Here is an 18,979-nt window from a genome sequence, read left to right on the forward strand (position 1 = left end):
AACAGCCACTTGGCCCAAGCGCAATGATCTGCGTCCAATTTGCCTATACTATTTTATGCCATACTTGCCGACATTCTAAATCCCCTCCCCGGGAGAAGCAACGGAGAGGAGATTCTGTGACTTTTTGTCTGGGAAAGGCCGCGATTTCGGGGCCTCGAGCAAGGGGCGTGGCTAAATGACATGATTTGTGCCCCCTACTCGCGGACCCGAAAATTCCCTGTAAAATCTCCCCATCCTGCCCACTTCACTAGGAAGTGGGCGGGATGCGGGAGATATGCCTACTCTTCCAGGGGAGCGGGGGGTTTCCCAAAAAATCGGGAGCCTCCCGTGACTTCCGGGAGAGTAGGCATGTATGTTTTATGTTAGTTGACGTTTTTAGTATGCACGCTGTCATATCTGGTACTATTATATATGTCATTTCTAACTTTTTTAAGTGTTTGGACACATCCTTGCTGAGTGTCACTACTTTCTGTAGACCTGAAGTTCTATTGAGCTATACAATTGATATTGTAGTGTTTGGCCTGCAAACGACAACTACATAGGAAGAAACGTAACAGGGATAATAGATTACTTCCTGTGCATGATAAACTTGGTATTAAAAATTGGATGGATGAGCAAATATTATAATTAACAGAGAAAACTACAGGTTGAGTCTCCCATATCCAAATATTCCGAAATACGGAATATTCCGAATTACGGAATATTTTTGGTATGACTGAGAATGTGAAACCTTTGCTTTCTGATGGTTCAATGTACACAAACTTGTTTTAAAGCACAATTTCATTAAAATACAGTATACAATAACCTTCAGGCTGTGTGTATAAGGTGTATATGAAACATAAATGAATTTCATGTATGTACACAAACTTTTTTTGATGCTCAAAATTATAAAAAATATTGTATAAAATGAGCTGCAGGCTGTGTGTATAAGGTTTATATAGAACATAAATGCATTCTGTGTTTAGTTTTGGGTCCTATACCCAAGATATTTCATTATAGTATGCAAATATTCCAAAATACGGAATCCGATATCCAAAATACCCCTGGTCCCGAGCATTTTGGATATGGGAGACTCAACCTGTATTTGATTATTAGGCTCACATTCAATGTAATGCACAATCTAATGTAGACAGAGAGACGCTGCATTAGTTGTTGGACTTCATCACCAAAGGCACTTAAATACAGGCTGCATTATCATGCCCGCAATGTCTTCCTCTGCTGTGAGTAGAAGACAGTTATTTATTATTTATTACATTTAGTTATGCGGCACTAACATATTCCTTTTGCGCTTCTCAGTTGTGAACAAAAAAGTGAAAAATTAGACTGACAGTAGATGGGTAGGTCTCCTGTCTGAAGCTGGTCATATACCCTACAATGAAGCATTTGGCACCAACACAATTAGGACCTCATTCAGAGCCGCTCGCTCTGAATGAGGGCGGCCACATCTAAAAAAAGATCCGTCCTCCTGGCCGCCCGCTCGGCCAGGGTGATGGTCGCGATGGTCAAGACCATCGGGGCTTGCGACGAGACCCTTGAGGTAGGGTCTCGTCTGCCGCAAGCCCCAAAGAGCTTTCGGCTATAATAGAGCCAGAAGCTCTCCCACTGACATCACCGGTGATGTCAGTGGGGCCGCCCACAAACGGCAAGCGTTCGCTTGGGAACGCCTGCGTTTGTGAAGCCACCCCCCCGCCACGCCTACAAAACTGGGCAAGCTGTCGATCAACATCGACAGCCGCCCCTTTTGTAGTGAGCCACTGAGCGAGAGAATTTCTCTCTCGCTCCGGGGCTTGCGCACGCGCAGTATGGCCGCTGCACGTGCGCACAGCCAAACATCGACCCGCTTGCGAGCGCTCAAGCGCTTGCGAGCGGGTCTGAATAAAGTCCTTAGCCCAATTGTCACCAATGTGTTTCCTTGGTTGCTTGTTTCATCCCCGCCAGTGATTTCATATGCAGTGTGGCACAGTCATAGGGCAATCACATTACCCACCTGATTGCTTTACATCACCATATCTAGTTTAGCAACCGATGGGGAACCAGCTTCATTGAAATTGTCATGTTAGAAAAAAGAGGGGAAACCTGCTGGCAGGCGGTGTAAATTACGTTGTAACGTCAAGCGTCTGTCTTTGTGCAAAGGTGTCCGTGCCGAAAGGTAGCAGCTGAGGTTGTGCAAAATGTATGTTCTGTGCAGATGGGGGCGTTCATAACTAAGCACGATCGTGCAGATCATTATTAGCCCACATGCAAAAATAAGACTTTGGGCCTGATTCTGAGATGCATCACGGGCAGAATACACATCTGTGCAAACGTGTGCAGAATTCAGCCATCGTACACAACTCAGCCATTTCTCTGCAGACGCTAAATGCGTGTTTCTGGGTGGTAACTGGGTGGCCACAATGCAAACCCTGATAAGAGAACTGGGCATGAAGCCAGAGTTACTCACTGTTTTGAGTTCTGCATACGCATTCTGGACGCCAAATATTGGACAGATCTACTGCACTTAGCATGGAATAGGTTTGAGTGCTGGCATACGGAAAAGTGAGGTATCGAGGTCGCATAGATGTGTACACAGTGGGACGTGCGTATAGTCAAATCAGCATTCTGTTTGCATTTCATTTGCAGCAGACATCATTAAGTTGCGTTGGTATTGCATGTGAATCAGCCAGGAGAATATATCCAAATGTGTCCCATGTGGAGGAGTGGGTAACACCGATTTACTAACAGCCGTTGTGAAATTACCTGTTTTTAACACCTCAGTAGTTTTGGCCTGAACTTTCAAAGAGAAGTTCACTGCATTATCCAGGAGTGCTTCATATGGAAAATATTCTCTGCACAATTCTACCTATGTAATAAAAAACATTTACTTATACGGTCACGGTACAGATTATAAAGGCAGTCCTTATTACTCTCATAATTACTGTCAAAGATATACGAGATAAAACAGAGCAGCTTTTGAAGAAAGAACAAGGAAACGTGTGTGTGTGTGTGTGTGTGTGTATATATATATATATATATATATATATATATATATGTATAACTGTACTTCAACTTAGGGTGCTGGATGCGCTAGTGCAGGTGTTCCCAAACTTTTTTGAATCACAGCACTTTGTAGTATCAGCATTGTTTTCACTGCACCCCTATGTTTAAGTTAGTTATTGAGAAATTCAGAAAAAAATGTAGTAAAGTGAAATAAATTGTGCTTACCGGTCATCCTTAGGCTAAGTTATGTGATGGTGGACAGATTTGCGCTTCTGTTTTATCCACATATTTACATTACATTGACCATAAATAATATGATTTGGTGCTGGAACACCAACCCGAGGCACCCCTGCAAATGTCCTGAGGCACCCCAGGGTGCCATGGTGCACAGTTTGGGAACCACTGCGCTAATGTGTACGTATAAGATAGATGTGCCACGCTCGGGGGTGCGTTCACACTCTCGTATACTCTCTCTCTCTCTCATCTACACAATGGCCGGGATTCAACTCATTGGGATGTTGAATAGCCCCGGGAGGGAGCTCCCGAAGCTATTCAATCCAACGCAATGTTTGGTCGGACTAAAGGTTTTCTTCTCGCACCCCCCAGGGGATGCGAGGAGAAATCCGACAAAAGTGCCGGCCGTGCGGCTGTTTGCCAGTGGCTGGCAGTTTAGTCGGAGAATGCCGGTTCTCGCGACTAAACACCCAGGTTAAGTCGCGAGAACCGCCATTCTCCAACTGAACAGCGCGCTGAATTGAATAGCTCCCAGGGTTATTCAACATGGCATTGAATTGAATCGCTGCCAAAGGGTGTAGATGACTCTACATCCATTGCAGTAAAATGGCGTACACAAGACCTTTTTTTCTCTTTCCCTTGCTGTGGTGCTTGCTCCCTTTCTAGTGTGCCCTGCCCCCTCGCCCTTTTGGTAATACACAGTAGGGAATGTTGAAAGCCACATTTTGTACACTTTGTTTTTTTGTTTTGTTTTTAAAACAATCTGTGTGTTAAGTAGTGGTGAAGTTGCAATATACAAGGATTTCATGTACTGTTGGTAAATCGTACATCCTCTATTACATTATTAGTACTGTTAGTAAATCATACATCCTCGGTTAGGTTATTAGTACTGTTAGTAAATCATACATCCTCTATTAGATTATTGCTTCATACTAAATTCATAAATACTTGTAGTTAAATTTAGTAACCTTTCTGGGAAACTGTTAGTGTACAAAGTATTAGGCTACATTTCCAATGAAATTGCTATGAAAGTGATGTTACAAAATGGATTGTTCTAGTTTATGTGGGAAACCAATGGTACTGGTACAAATGTATGGAAGGAGAAGGAGGCACATCCAAGTTTTAATCCTTAATGCACATATAGCTTATTTTCACATCTATTGTTTTTCTACAAAGTTATTATATATAATATATATATAGTGATGGACAAAATTGCGGACACTTTTTGAAATTTTAATGTTTTTCATCTTCGATTGCTTATAAAAACTGTTACACGTCACGCAGTGCAATGATTCATATATCAAATTAAAGGACATGTAATGCTGAGTTCAACACAATAAACAAAGGTCAAATATTTGCATTACAAGGGAAGTTATGCAGTGAAAACTACACTTAGGGTGAAAATCCCTGTGTACTTATGATGTTACTGTCCTATCAGTATTTCGTTGGGTATCCTTTATTTTTCAAGACAGCAGCACAGCGATGTGGCATTGGGCCAACCAATGTTTGGAGCTCTTCCTTCTTTATTATGTGGTGCCCTGAGACAATTGTTGCCTCAATTAATTGTCCTTTATTGGATGGACGCCTCAGATGTACAAGTTTTTTCAAATGGAACCACAAATGTTCTATGGGGTTCAGGTCTGGGCTGTTTCCTGGCCATCCCATCACCTGTATGTCATTCTCCATGAACCACTGTTTGCATGTCCGTGCAGTGTGGCAGGGAGCTGAATCCTGATGGGAAAAAATGGGGCATTATCTGGAAAAAGATCCCTGATAGAAGGTAGAAGTTTTGGTTGTAGGATGGTGTCAATGTACTTTCTGACGTTCAGTGTGCCATCTATGACATAAAGGTGGCCTACAGCATCTGCTGTCATACATGCCCAGATCATAACACTTGTAGGATTCTTTGTTGTTGCTTGAAAGCAATCTGGATGTACCTCTTCCCCGATGTGACGTCTCACATATTTTCTCCCATAACTACCAAATATCGATATCTTAGTTTCGTCACTCCATATCACTTGTTTCCACTGACCTTCTGTCCATGCAATGTGTTCTTTTGCCCTCTGTATTCGTTTCTGCCGCTGCTTTTTATTCAGCAATGGCTTTTTCCAGGAAATCCTACCTTTTAGGCCAACCTCCGTTAGTCTTCTCTGTACCGTCCTTGCACTGACAAAAACACTAGTTGCACTCAGGTCACTGCTAATGGCCGCAGATGACATCCATCTGTCCCTGACGCAAATTAATTTTATTCTCCTATCATCAACAGCTGTTGTGCACTTTTTCCGGCCTTTTCCTTCTTTGTTTTGTATAGATTGTGTTACCTGATAGCGTAAACAAAACTTTCATACTCCTGATGTTGTCACATTCCCACCAACTTCTCTCACAATTGCTGCATACGAAAGACCATTTTCACTTGACACCACAATCCTGGATCTCTTCCTGGGTGACCAGTCACCACTTTGCCTGGATGACATTGTTATATTTATTTTTTACACCGTCAATAGCACTAAACAATACACACAAACATCCAACAGTAATTGCACATCAGTAACCAACTTTATTCTGCAAAATGAAACAGCCAAACTGACCTTCCCCAGCTCTGAACATGACCTTGCACCTGCTCATAAACGACAGCTGATTGGTCCTCAGAATGACGATTCCGATTGGCTGGTAGTAGCTGTTACTACAATTCGGTTCTTGAATCTCACGCATCTGTGCTTCTTTGTCTGACTGAAAGTAGCATAACTTCGTTTATAATGCAAATATTTGACCTCTGTTTATTGTGTTGAATTCAGCATTTAATTTCCTTTCATTTGATATATGAATCATTGTACTGTGTGAAGTGAAACAGTTTTTATAAGCAAAGTTGAAAAACATAAAAATTTAAAAATGTTTCCGCAATTTTGGCCATGTGTGTGTGTGTGTCTATATATATATATATATATATATATATATATACACACACACACACACACATATACACACTGTAATTATATTATATTATAAAAAAAAAAATTTTTTTTTTTTTTTTTTTTTTTTTTACACTGTAAAATGTTTTCTCTCCGTGGATCTGGAAGTGCCTCATAGTGAGAATGCATTAAAAGTGTTCCTGTTTTTTAGGCAAATGTGTTTATCAGAGAAAAATCATTACAGTGACTTTATAAAGTGACATTTCAAAATGTACTGTCATTATACATGGGTACACGAGCGCATTGCTCCATGCTAGTGAGGAAGAAAATATTGCGCAGAAGTCTGTGAAACATTAGATGGGGAGGGGGGGGGGTGGTTAGGGTGTTATGGGGTTGTACAGAGAACACTTCATATGACTTAATACTGCAGGTTGTTCAATAATTGTGTTAATCTCTCCTGATTAATCTCTAAGGGCTAGATATGCTAAGTGGCGGATTTTGTGTTTGACCTCGAAATTTAAAGCAAAGCTTATATTAAGCAGGGTGTGCTGATTTTAAATCACGATATTAATCATGATTTAAATCACATGATTTAAAAAAAAATAATTGATTTAAATTACATGATTTATTTTATTTTTTTTATCAAAAATCTAAGGTGTTTAATGAATTGTTAAAATTGGTGGAAAATGCACATTGGTTCAGAAACTGTAGCTGTTAATGAAAATATCATGGTGGCAGTAGAGCAATTGCTAATCAGCTTCAGTAGAAAGAATATTTTCAACATGTGGTTTGGTGCAGTCAAAACTGAGAAACCGCTTGGGTACTGACAAAGCTGCGAAACTTGTGTTTCTTTTTAAGGCGTTCAATAAACCTAATGTGTAGGCTTATTCAGATCAGTGGCGTAACTAGGGTATTTGGAGCACAGGGCAAGTTAAAAAAATGGAACACCCCCTCCCCCCCACACACACACAAATAGGTGTGTGTCTGTAAAGTGGGCGTGGTTACATTCATCAAGGGCGTGGCCACTGGAAAATGGGGAGTGGCAACATGACTCACCACCATTTGTCGTCACTCTGGGAACATTCCTTTCCATTCCATATGCACCTTAATGCTCCAAGTAGTAGTGCCCCTCTTGCAATTGCCACTGGATTAGTGCTCCTTATGCAGTGTCCCCAGTAATGCACCTTTATACAGTGCCCTCAGTAGTACCACTTATACAGTGCACCCAGTAATTCTCCTTATACAGTGCCGCAAGTAATGGTCCCCCTATGCAGTGCTCCCAGTAGTGCACCTTATACAGTACCACCAGTAGTGGTCCCCCCTATGCAGTGCCCCTTATACAGTGCTCCCAATAGTGCCCCTCATACAGTGCCCCTAGTATTGGTCCCCCCTATGCAGTGCCCCTTATACAGTGCTCCCAATAGTGCCCCTCATACAGTGCCCCCAGTAGTGGTCCCCCCTATGCAGTACTCCCAGTAGAGCCCCTTATACAGTGTCCTCAGTAGTGTTCGCCCTTATACAGTGCTCCCAGTAGAGCCCCTTATACAGTGCCCCCAGTAGTGGTCCCCCCTATGCAGTACCCCTTATATAGTGCCCGCAGTAGTAGTCACCCCTATGCAGTGCCCCCAGTAGTGGTCCCACCTATGCAGTACCCCTTATATAGTGCCCGCAGTAGTAGTCACCCCTATGCAGTGCCCCCAGTAGTGGTCCCCCCTATGCAGTACCCCTTATATAGTGCCCGCAGTAGTAGTCACCCCTATGCAGTGCCCCCAGTAGTGGTCCCCCCTATGCCCCCAGTAGTGCTCCTTATATAGTGCCCCCAATAGTAGCCCCCCCAGCAGTGCCAGACAAAAACAAACACGTAAAAAATACAAACACCGGAGTCCCCGCTCCTGCTTCTGCGCCCGACGCCGCCGTCCGCTCCTCCGTCCTCCCGGGCTGGCCCGCTCTGCATTATGGGAGTGACGTCATGACGTCTCTCCCATCACCCATTGCGGGAGCCGGTAGATGGAGCTTATGAATGAGCTCCAGCCCGGCTCTGGCAGTGGGTGCAGCAGTCATGGAGAGTCTATGTGACTCTCGTTGGCTGTCTGCGAAATCAAACACACTGTTGCCAGGTAGTACAAGTGTACTAGCCGGCAGCCGTGTTTGTCACTGTGTAGTGCGGACTGCACTCTGATCGGTCCCCATTACACTGACCACCCCCCCCTCGCCACTGGTCTGATTGCACCCAGGGCATGAGCCCAACTCTACACCCCCAACCCCCACCCCTACTTACGCCACTGTTCAGATTTACAAATCAGGCAAGGCAATTGCCAACTATTGTAACTTTTAACAACAGTCCTGTTTCTTTACTTTTGCAGTTTGTGTGATTTGTGTGTAGTTTGCTGTGCCATTGCATGATTCAAGTGACACTGTCAAGTCATTTAAATTAAATATATTAAACTTACAGTATTTTAAAAGAACTTTGTATTATTGTATTTACTTGGTTTATTTGTTTACCTGATCAGTTTTATAAAAATCTAATTTTAAATAAAAAAACTATTCAAATTAAAAAAAAATCTGATTTAAAAAAAAAAAAATTCAGATTATTATTTTATTTTATTTTTTTAAATCGTGATTTTTTTACACCCTGATATTAAGTGTACGGAGCAGCATGTTTTGTATTTAATATTAGCACTGCTATAAATTTCGAGGTCAAACCCACGACCACTTCCTAAATCTAACACTAAATATTTGACCTAAATCTGTCAGATATGAGAGAGGTTTAAGAAGCGAATGGTGTCTCTAGATGCACATGAGGGAAGGAACCCTTGTTTTATTTTGCTGATGTACTTTATTTATTTTGTTTTTTAACTTAAATATTCATTGTAGCTACAGATTTACTAACAGCTATAATCGGGATGCGGTCAATATCCTGACCACTGGGATTCCGGCGGTCAGAATGCCGAAGGCGAAATTCCGACACTAGTCAGAATACCGGCGCCGGCATCCCGAAGGTAAGGTGGAGGGTTAGGGTGCGGGGAGGGGGACGTTAGGTTTAGGCACTAGGGGAGGAGGGTTAGGATCAGGCATGGGGGAGGGAGGGTTAGGGTAGGGACAGGGGGAGGGTTAGGATACCAGCCGACAGTGTCGGTATTCTAACCCTTGCGGGATGCCGGTGTCGGGATTCTGACCGCCAGGATTCTGAACGCCGGCATCCCGTATGTATTCTCTATAATCAGTACTAAAATACTGTATGTATGTATGTCCAGATTTTCAAGTGATATTAAGAATTAACTATATTTGCAAGTAGGGGAGCTTATTATTGAGAGCCCTATTACAGCGGTAAGTTTATGTTTGTATGTTGTTGTTGTTGTTGTAGTGATTAAAATAAATCAATTAATGCCACAATTTATGAAAAAGTGTTTCAACTGCAGCGGTGATAATACGCTCAACAGATGTGTTCATAAGGCACAACAAAACAGAGGGCCTGATTCAGATTTAGGAATAGAGTAAGAAAGAGCAATTAACTGAGTATTGTGGTAAAACCATGTATGGGGGGTGGGCGGACCGTACCCCTAGATGATGTGTGCAGAGAGCATAGTCTACAATTACCAATCCTGTCCTCCCCTTGCCTGTTGGGACAGGCTCTGTCTGTCTGTGTGCTGTGAACTCTTTACCGGCCGTGGTAGAGGTGGGGGTTCGTGTGCTATAAACTCTCTGCTGGTCGAGGTGTGGGGGCCGTGTGACGGCCGGGGTTGAGGTGGAGGGGACCGTGTGCTGTGAACTGTCTGCCGGCCAGGGTTAAGGGGGAGGGAGGCAGTGTCGTGTCAACTATCTGCCGGACGAGGTGGGGAGCCCGTGTGCTGTGAACTCTCTGCCAGCCGCTGGCAAGGTGTAGGGGGCAGCTGGGATCCTCTTTCCGGCGGGGGTGACTCCATGCAGTACTCTGTAAGTCCGTCTGGTCCTGGGTACCGGGAAGTGTAAGAAAAAAAGGGAAAATTGACATACATTGTTTATTGGCGAGTATCACAAGATATATTTTTGTAATGTGTGTACTTTAATGTTAGGTTCTTTGTTAAGGTTTCTTTATGTATCCATAATAGAGTTCTTGTTCTCCGTAGGCACTGGAAGTTCTCACGTCGGCGGTGGAGTACGGGCTGGATGACCTGAGGAAGGTACAGCTGTGGATTGTGGGCCTGGCGATATTTAATGCGTTATAGGGGGTTGTGTAATAGTTGTGGTGTCACATAAATAATAATAATGAGTTTGATACAGAGCTTGTAGCAAGGTGGGCCGAAATGACAGAAAATTTGCGCAATCCGGCACATATGCAGAGCTGTATGCAGCTGGAGATGTGCTCGCCTCTTCATAGGCAGTACATGTATGTACATATATACTAGGTGAAAAATATGCACCGCCTAACCTATATATGATTGGACACACTAAATCACATGACCGTGTGTTATTTCCCAATGACCGCGCAACTCCCAGTGTAACCACACGCCTGAACTACTTCTTATCACTCCACAACTGTAAACAATAGCATCGCTTAGAGAGAAAATACTCAGAGAAAAGTAGTGCCTCACTGACAGCAGCACCTCACTGACAGAAATACACATTTCTGACAGAAAAATGTCACCTGTTTTATTCACTTACACTGTTATCCAGTTACATTTTTATTCATTAAAAATAAATCAAATAAAACAAAACAGCCTATTCTGAACTATTTTGTCCTCCTTTTCTATATCCATTTCACCCTACATCCTCTCCACATAGAACTATTTAGTCACAACAGGGGCCATTTCCCTCCTGCCTCAGCCATCTCTACCTTGCTTACTTCCTGCACTCAGGTTCCCCTCTACACACTCATGTCTCATGTCATCTGTCTGTCTCCCCTCTCCCCTAGATTGTAAGCTCCTAGGAGCAGGGTCCTCCTCCCCACTGTCTCACAGCCTTCTTCTCTAGCACTTCTATGACCGCCTTCACCTTCAGAGCTGTACTGTGTATGGAGAATTGTGTTCTAGTTATATTTTGGATACTGTATTGTAATGTAATGTTCTGTGTACCCTTTACTGTATGTACGGCGCTGCGGACCACTATAAATAAAATTTAATAATAATAATAGATGTGCCACTCTTGGGTGTGCGGGCATGCTTTGATATATGCACGCCATGAGAGGTTAAACGCCTTTGGCCTTGTGCCACCAAGGCGTGTTTATATCAGAGCACAACCGCACACCCAAAACCGATTATATATGATCAGGAAAACCGATTACAATCCTAAAACTTAAGGAGTTTTAAACTATAAACTGAACTTTTATAGTTATATATGATAAGGTAATAGATAGTAGGTAGCGCTTAATGCTGGGCATACATTGTCAGACCGACAGACGTTTTATCTGACTGGCAGAAATCGGCAGATATTGTCCCCATTCTTCCCCTATGAAGGAACAGGGGGAAATGTCGGTCTTTCGGTCACAGCCGTGCATAATACTGCCAGATGCGGCCGACCAATGATCGGATCAGTTGGGCATGTTGGAAGTTTCCAATTACCAAATCTGGCCGCCAGGACTTGGAAACAATTCTTATACGTTGTACGGGTGCCCAAAGAACAGTCAGTGTCTCTCAGCTGACAGATGCATTTCCCCCAAATATCCTGTGGAGAAGCAGCCTCCTGTCTAATAAAAGGAATTCTTTAAATGCCACTGGTTAGATGCCTGAATTCCTGTATGTCACATTGTGTTTATAAGATGCACTCCAGAAGTGTGGTTATTTTCACAGAACACCTAAAGACAATAAGGGAATTTTTCAGCTTAGAAAGAGTTGGGGAAAACATAAAACAATTTTATCTTATGGCATTAAAGGGTAGAAACCCCTCCTTTTATCTTAATTGTGGCAGGCAGATAAACCCACTGTAAAGGTGCCCATCCACTAGACTATTAAATTGAACGGTAACGAGATCGTGTGAAAACCGTTTGCAGATTGTTTAAAAAATATCTAAACCGACCAGCGGTGATCGTAGAAATATGTTGTGCGACCTGACGATATCGTCAAGTTCAACATGTTTGGAGATGATTCATGTGCCTTCACTGAACGACTGCTCGTTCAGTGTAGGCTCATCACAGACAGACAAACGACTGCACGATTACAATGTCGTAATCGTGCAGTCTTTTGCCTGTCGTCTAGTGGATGGGCACCTTTAGATTATAAAAAAAATTAAAGTGAATTTAAAACTGGGTTTTGCAGCCCAGCTTCCTGGGGATGTCTGATATAAAGAGGGACCATGAACTATTGCACACAGTACAGTGTAATTATGTTCATGGGCTGATGCAAGTCCCAACGTGGTAACTATTATATACAGAGAATATACAAACTCCACACAGTTGGGGCATGGTGCAAATCAAACTCAAGACCTCAGTGCTGTGAGGAAGTAGTGCTAACCATTACACCAACCGTGCTGCCCCAATGTCCTCCATATGCAGTTATTTTGTACACTAGTCACATTAACTGAATCATTTTTATAGTTGCCAGTTGTCCCTACTTTCCATGGACAGTCCCGGGTTTTAAAGCCTTTTCAATGGCAATGGGCCTGATCCAGCAGCGTATGCAATTGCTACTACGTACGTAGACTGGCCTATTGTTCAGCACTGCGTAGTCACCGTACCGCGCGTGCACTGCAATTGCACTGCGATTACGCACGCACATAGGAATCCATCACAGAGTGAGTGGCAGGGCGTGAGCGTTTGGGGGTGGTGACGGGGGAGTGGTTGCTTGCAGAAACTTAGGCGTGTCAGTCCGTTTGAACGCCGCTGCAAGGGCGTGCATAAATTAGCCACTGCGATTGAGTACTCACAGCGTGTGACAAAACTTACAGTTTCTGCGACAGGTCAGAGCTGCTGTAATTGTATTACGGATGTGAGAAAGCAGTAGGGGTCGTCTCTACGCTGGCTGAGCGGCGGCAGACGGTTGCATATTTTCGCAGCTGCATTTGTGTGCGATCTCGCAGCTGCCATCGCAATTGCCATCCATACAGTACAATTCCTTTTATGCTGTAATGACCGTAACCTCTGAGCTACTTCAGAAGATGATAATCAGTTCAGTCCTCCCTATCCGTGACAGCTTGTGACACAATTGTGACACAATGTGTATATAATCTGTTATGTGCTTCGCCTATAACCCTTATCTGTGTTCTGTAACGATATGACTTGGGAGAATTCTTGTGTACTTTGCCCCTTATAACAGTAGACAAGTTACCTACAATAAACCTTGTTATATGGTGGATTTGAACTTCATGCCCTTATTTAGTGAAAAGAGAGACAGGGCAATTTTTTTGCAAAATGCTTACATGTGTTATACAGGTTGAGTCTCCCATATCCGAAATGCTTGGGACCACGAGCATTTCGGATTTTGGATTATTCCGGTTTTCGGAATACCTGGGGGGGTGCCCGGCGGGTGTCACGGGAGGCCCCGGCGTGTGCTGCGGGTGGGTCCGTAATGTGTTGCTGTGGTGCGGCTGGTGATACAGTTGTCCGGCGGGTGTGTCGCGCTGGTGTTGTGGTGGTCCGGCGGGTGCTACAGGGATCCGTCGGGTGTCGTGAGGGGTCCGGCGACTGAGGCGGAAGGGTCCGGCAGGTAAGGCGGAAGGATCCGGTGGGTGCTGCGGCTTTTACGAGGGGTCAGGCGGGTGCTGCGGCTGTCACGGGTGGTCCGGCAGCTGCCGCTAGCATTCCGGCGGGTGATGCGGGCGGTGGCCTGGCGTGTGGACCACGCCCACGCCGCTAGTCATTGGCCGCTGATACTAGTGATGTCATGACGTCACATATGCACCGAAATATTCCGGTTTTTGGAATATTTCGGTTTTTGGAATAACGGATATGGGAGACTCAACCTGTAATGGCAAATAATGCTTATCTGCATATATTTATATCTCCCATGCAGCAGAGAAACTAATGAATGAGGATGGAAATCTCCCTGTGATCTGGGTGTAGACTATATTTATACTGTGTGTTCTGCTGTCAGCTCTGAGGATCCTATTAATATTCAGGCAGGAAATGACAACAGTCTGGGATGTGAGTGGTGAGCCAGACTGTACACAGCTGCTGTTACATTGCGCTGTTTCCTCCCCACGGAATGGGACACTTCCTCAATACTTGAAATTTTAGAGCACCCGCTGAAGCGTCTGCTTCTCCATTCGTGTATTTTGCAGGAAAATGAACAACTGAGCTTGGCCGCTCCTCACCATTCTTACACGCACAGAAGTAAATGTTTTTCCATGATCATCACAACTTTCTTTTATATATCTCTTTACTGCTGCTAAATGCCTTCAAATATTTCTAAGTATTTATGAACTGGCAGCAGAAATCTGAAATAGGTGTGGGAAATGCCTGCGAGGAGAGGGGAACCTTTATTACCAGCCAGATCTGATGCAATGGTGACAAAGTTCCCTGACCTTTCCTACAGGCTGCCGCCCAGTCATTAACGTTGCCTATTCATGAAAACTCATGAAGTTCTAAAACATAACTTCTATAATGCCTCTGTCATCTTATTCCTATCATTCCCAGCTCTGCGGACCTCCGTCATCCAAAGTGCCACTCACAATACATACGTGTGCACTACACTGCGCTTTTATGACCAACCTGCTCCCTGAGTACTGCTTGCAGGTCCCCCAGGGAAATAAGGGGGCAAATGGATTTTGTTTTGCCCATTTGCTGTGTTTAATCTTTTAAGTTCAATACTTAATTTGCAAACTGCACGCCAAGCGAATGGTCTGCAGTAAGACTTGTGCCTGTCCCCAGAAGAGAACTAACTATGTACAGTATATTTTAATATCTTTGGGGCCCTTTCTTTTATTTTATTGTTATTTATAAGCACTCCAGGGTGAGAAGGTCATACACGGGTTACACGCGACAGTCATACATTGTGTAAGGGTGTCTATATATCCCTCTCCGCTCTGTTTCTGTTTTTGTGTAGAAATTAAGTGAAAGTAAGGTGTGTGGCTTCCCACGTTTTAGGAAGTTCGGATCCACCCCTCTATTTCATAATCTTTCCGGCATCTTAAGTGTTATGTTCAGTGAAATGACATCCGATCACCTCTTCCTCTTGCAGTCACTGTAACCGACTCACGTCATACGAGCTGGCTACACCATACGTTACAGGTCACACTGGGGTCTCATGAACATTCTACGTCAGTAATAGCTGGAGAGGTGTCATTGCAGGATACAGGTGACCTCTTTCAGTCTATCTGATATGTGAGGGGGGGGGGAATTACTGTTTATCTGAGATCTGAGGGGAATAACGTCTTCTGTGAGGGTTGGGTGGTAATTTGTATACTGTGGTTTGCAGAGAGGAAGAATTGTGTGAAACCATCTGCATTGCAGCTCGTATATTTTCTCCCCATGTCCCCCCCCCCCAGGTGTTCTGATTACCTCCCATATGCCAAAGACATACCAGAAAGTTAATTGGCCTTAATTCGTGAGTGTAGAAAGTGAAATCAGATTGCATGCTCTTGGGGACAGGAAGGGACTCTCTGTACAGCGCTGCATGATACTTTAATGCTACGCAGGGATGGACTGGGGACAGCAATAGGCTCCGGCAGTTGCACAGGGAAAATGGGGGTGGTCATGCAGCAAAAGGGCTATGCCGTGAGTTACCGTAGCGTGGCCTCCTAGCACATCCCCCGTCTCAGCATGCCAGCCGAGCAGAGCACCTGGAGGCGGATCCTCTTGGCCAGTTTATCAGGCGGTCGGACCGGCCCATCAGGCCTACAGCCCTTCTGGCATTTGCCAGATGGCCTAGTCCGTCCCTGGTTCTACATAAATAAGGGGTGAGCATAACATAGGGCATCCTGACTGTGTTATTCAAGAGGCTCCTCTGTAACCTGGGTGAGGAGAATAATTCCTTTCTCCATCCATATTATTGGTGGGCGTGTAGACTACTTCTTCTTCAAGCGAGGGTAAGGAGTTCCCCTGCGTGGTTTGAGGGCAGGGAATTCTATACCATTGTGCGAGTTTAGGCTTATTACTGAAAACTGTTGAGTTTTCGACAAAACACCATAGTGTTCCCTGGATGTGCCGCTGATACATAGGACAAGAGCATGATGCCTAAAATAACACATTTCACTGTGGGAACTGTACCATATGGTTAGTAAGAATCTACCTTCTCAGGTTACATCAATGTGTATTTTATCTTGATATCGGCTGCACATTGTCGTGGTTGTATGAAGAGGAATAGTTCACGCATCGCCCGAAATAGGAAACTTTCAGATGTTACCGCTTACATTTTGTCAAATTAAAGCGATTCCTTTCCCTCGCTCTCCCTGTATCCTCGCTGACTAAGTGACACCTGGGATATCTTCAGCTGAGAGAGCGGGAAAGCCGCTTTGTAGAAAGGGTGGAGGGGACTTGTCAGGAATATCTGTGTCACACCCGTATCCCACTGTGCGCAGTTTCTGTGGCAGATCATACAGTGATGTTAGGGTGTCGGTTACAGATGAAAGTGGAGAGGTGCAGTGTATGCCTGTAAACGGCCCACACCTATTATCGTCTATAATTCTGTCAGGATAAAATATTCTTCTACATTTTATTCTAGAATGGAAAATAAACTAGTTAAGGGCCCTTTCAGCCACAGTTCAGTTACAAATGATCCAGTTGTTTATGTCAATGCCAAAGACATGAATTACAGTTGGTGAACCACAAATCACAGAATGTCTTGTGGGTTGATTGACATTGACTTGCAATGATCCAGTCAATGTTATTGTAACTAGAGCCATTAATATGTACCGATTGCCTACTCACAATGGTGGCATAGATTTTGTGACCCTCAGTAGTGCCTCACGCCTCAATGTTATTACTAGTTCCTAGCGATTTTATGAGCTGCATTTGTGTGTATATAGGCGCATTGCTGACATTGGGGCTGATTCTAAGTCAGATGTGGCAGCGATGTTTTCATCTGCACACACGCCTATGCGCACCGTGCATACGGCCCAATTTTGTGCGTACATAGTCGCAGTGCAGACTTGGACACACGATAGCAGGAATGTGAGACGGGTTCCGGGACAGTGACCGGGAGGTAACAGAGTTGGCAAAAAATACACACAGATGTTGCGGGCGTGTCACTGAAAGCAGTTGCCTGCGAAGATGTCGAACCGTTCGCACATTACGCCACACTCAGACAAAGTGCACCTGTGATGGGGCTGGTGCAAGTTTTGATGGTGCGACCAATAGTGAGTCTACAGACGCACCAAGTGTTATTTCTACAGATACTGACAGTGGGTATCTCAGTCCTTGCACATTCGGACGCATGGATTTCCACTAGGGAAGGGCTTTGTAGCAGCATTAGCATAAAGGCGCACAGGCGACTGCTGCAATAGCCGCGGCGGCGTCCAACTCAGAATCTGTCTAAATGGCTTCCTGCACTCCATGTAGGTAACAGATATTTGTACTTTGATTATGTAGGTAGAGCCCCACATCGCACGTGTCAGGACCAAGAGTACGCAAGTTGCACAAAATCAAATATGGGCTCTAATGGGCAAATCTCATGGTTTTACTCTTGTGCACAAAACAATTACAGCAAAATCTGTTCTAACAGAAAAACACTTGATGACAAAATCGTCAGATATGAGGTTTTTATGGGTCTAGTGCTCCCCTCCTACAAGAAGAGTACCAAGCTCTGCTAGATACAGGAACGTGAAGCTTTACATCGAGGATATCTTGGTGACACCACGTACACCATAAGATAAATCCAAAATACACATGCACTAGCTTTAAACACTGTGTCTTGGTGATCTGTGGGGTAAGAAGTGAAGAGATTTAAATGTGATTATTATATATATATATATATATATATATATATATATAATTTTGTGTACAAAACACCTCCACAGTCTGCTTGTCGTATGTTTTATTGAACTTGTCGTCTGTGCTTTTAGCATGCACAGTTTTAGCTGGGTCCGGCATTCTCTCCGCGCGCTGTAACATTACTTTCATCGCTATCCTCACCACCTGTTTCAGCAGGAAGCCTTTTATACCTTCCTCAGTTTTGACCTGTTCTTCAGACTCTCTGTACACAGGAACCACTGTGGCCTCCGCTTCACAAGGAATGGCTCATTAATCTCAGGAGCACCGCTAGGAATTCATTCACCACAAATTCCACCTGACTGTTTTTTGCTTCAAAGTAGACCAGGTCCTGTCACAATACATGAATCGCGGACGCCTGGATCAGAAACCTTTGAGGAAAATAAATGTTTTGATCAGGGCGTTAAATTGAAAGGCTTTCTCTCGTTGTTTTATGTGTTTCTCTGGTGCAAGTTGCTCTCTTAAGGAACATTTTACAGGGACAAATGTCTGAGTGATAACTTTGTGTAAAATTTAACATTTTATAAAGGCAACTTTACTATTTTTCATGAAAGTCTGACCACTGGGGGCACTGTTCCATTGAAGTCCAATAGGTAATATTTAATTTTACTAACCAACATGGCGACTCAATTTCCATAAACAAAATAATGCAGAGACGTCTAGTTTTTCTTGTCTTGCAAATTCTTCTGATGTCAATACCTTTTTTTTTGTTTACACCAGTACCATGTGTTCTGCTTAACCTGAATGATATAGGGTAGATAAAGCAGCAGGGGGGGATGTCACTTACTGTAGCCAGGGACTGACTGATAACGTGTCATGGGACCGCATCAGGCGTGAATCATCGCTTCGTGGGAACTATTTGATGTTCTGTTGATGAGAAACAGAAAGTTTCAAAAACATCAACGAACAAAGCAGCGCATGTAACATTTCCTGTCCTGTCGGATGCCAAATGAGTGCTTAGAGCTTCACTCTTTACCGGCCTAATGTTAATAGTAGTCTGTAAGACAGCAGCAGGCTGCATCTT

At 43.9% G+C, this 18,979-nt stretch overlaps 1 protein-coding gene across 3 annotated transcripts in view; it reads left to right on the top strand.

The window, feature by feature from the left end:
- BTBD19 (BTB domain containing 19) overlaps positions 1-18,979 on the top strand; it is a 57,140-nt gene that overhangs the window by 26,733 nt on the left and 11,428 nt on the right. For 2 of the 3 annotated variants that reach the window (XM_088455656.1, XM_088455657.1), the window contains exon 3: positions 10,226-10,279. The exons of the other annotated variant lie outside the window; for it this stretch is intronic. In XM_088455656.1, the coding sequence (XP_088311782.1) occupies positions 10,226-10,279 (54 nt within the window). The remainder of the gene's footprint in view (positions 1-10,225; positions 10,280-18,979) is intronic. 3 annotated transcript variants of the gene reach the window in all.

Source organism: Taudactylus pleione, unplaced genomic scaffold, assembly GCF_031769625.1.
Source record: "Taudactylus pleione unplaced genomic scaffold, aTauple2 ptg000662l, whole genome shotgun sequence".
Lineage (NCBI taxonomy): Eukaryota > Metazoa > Chordata > Amphibia > Anura > Myobatrachidae > Taudactylus > Taudactylus pleione.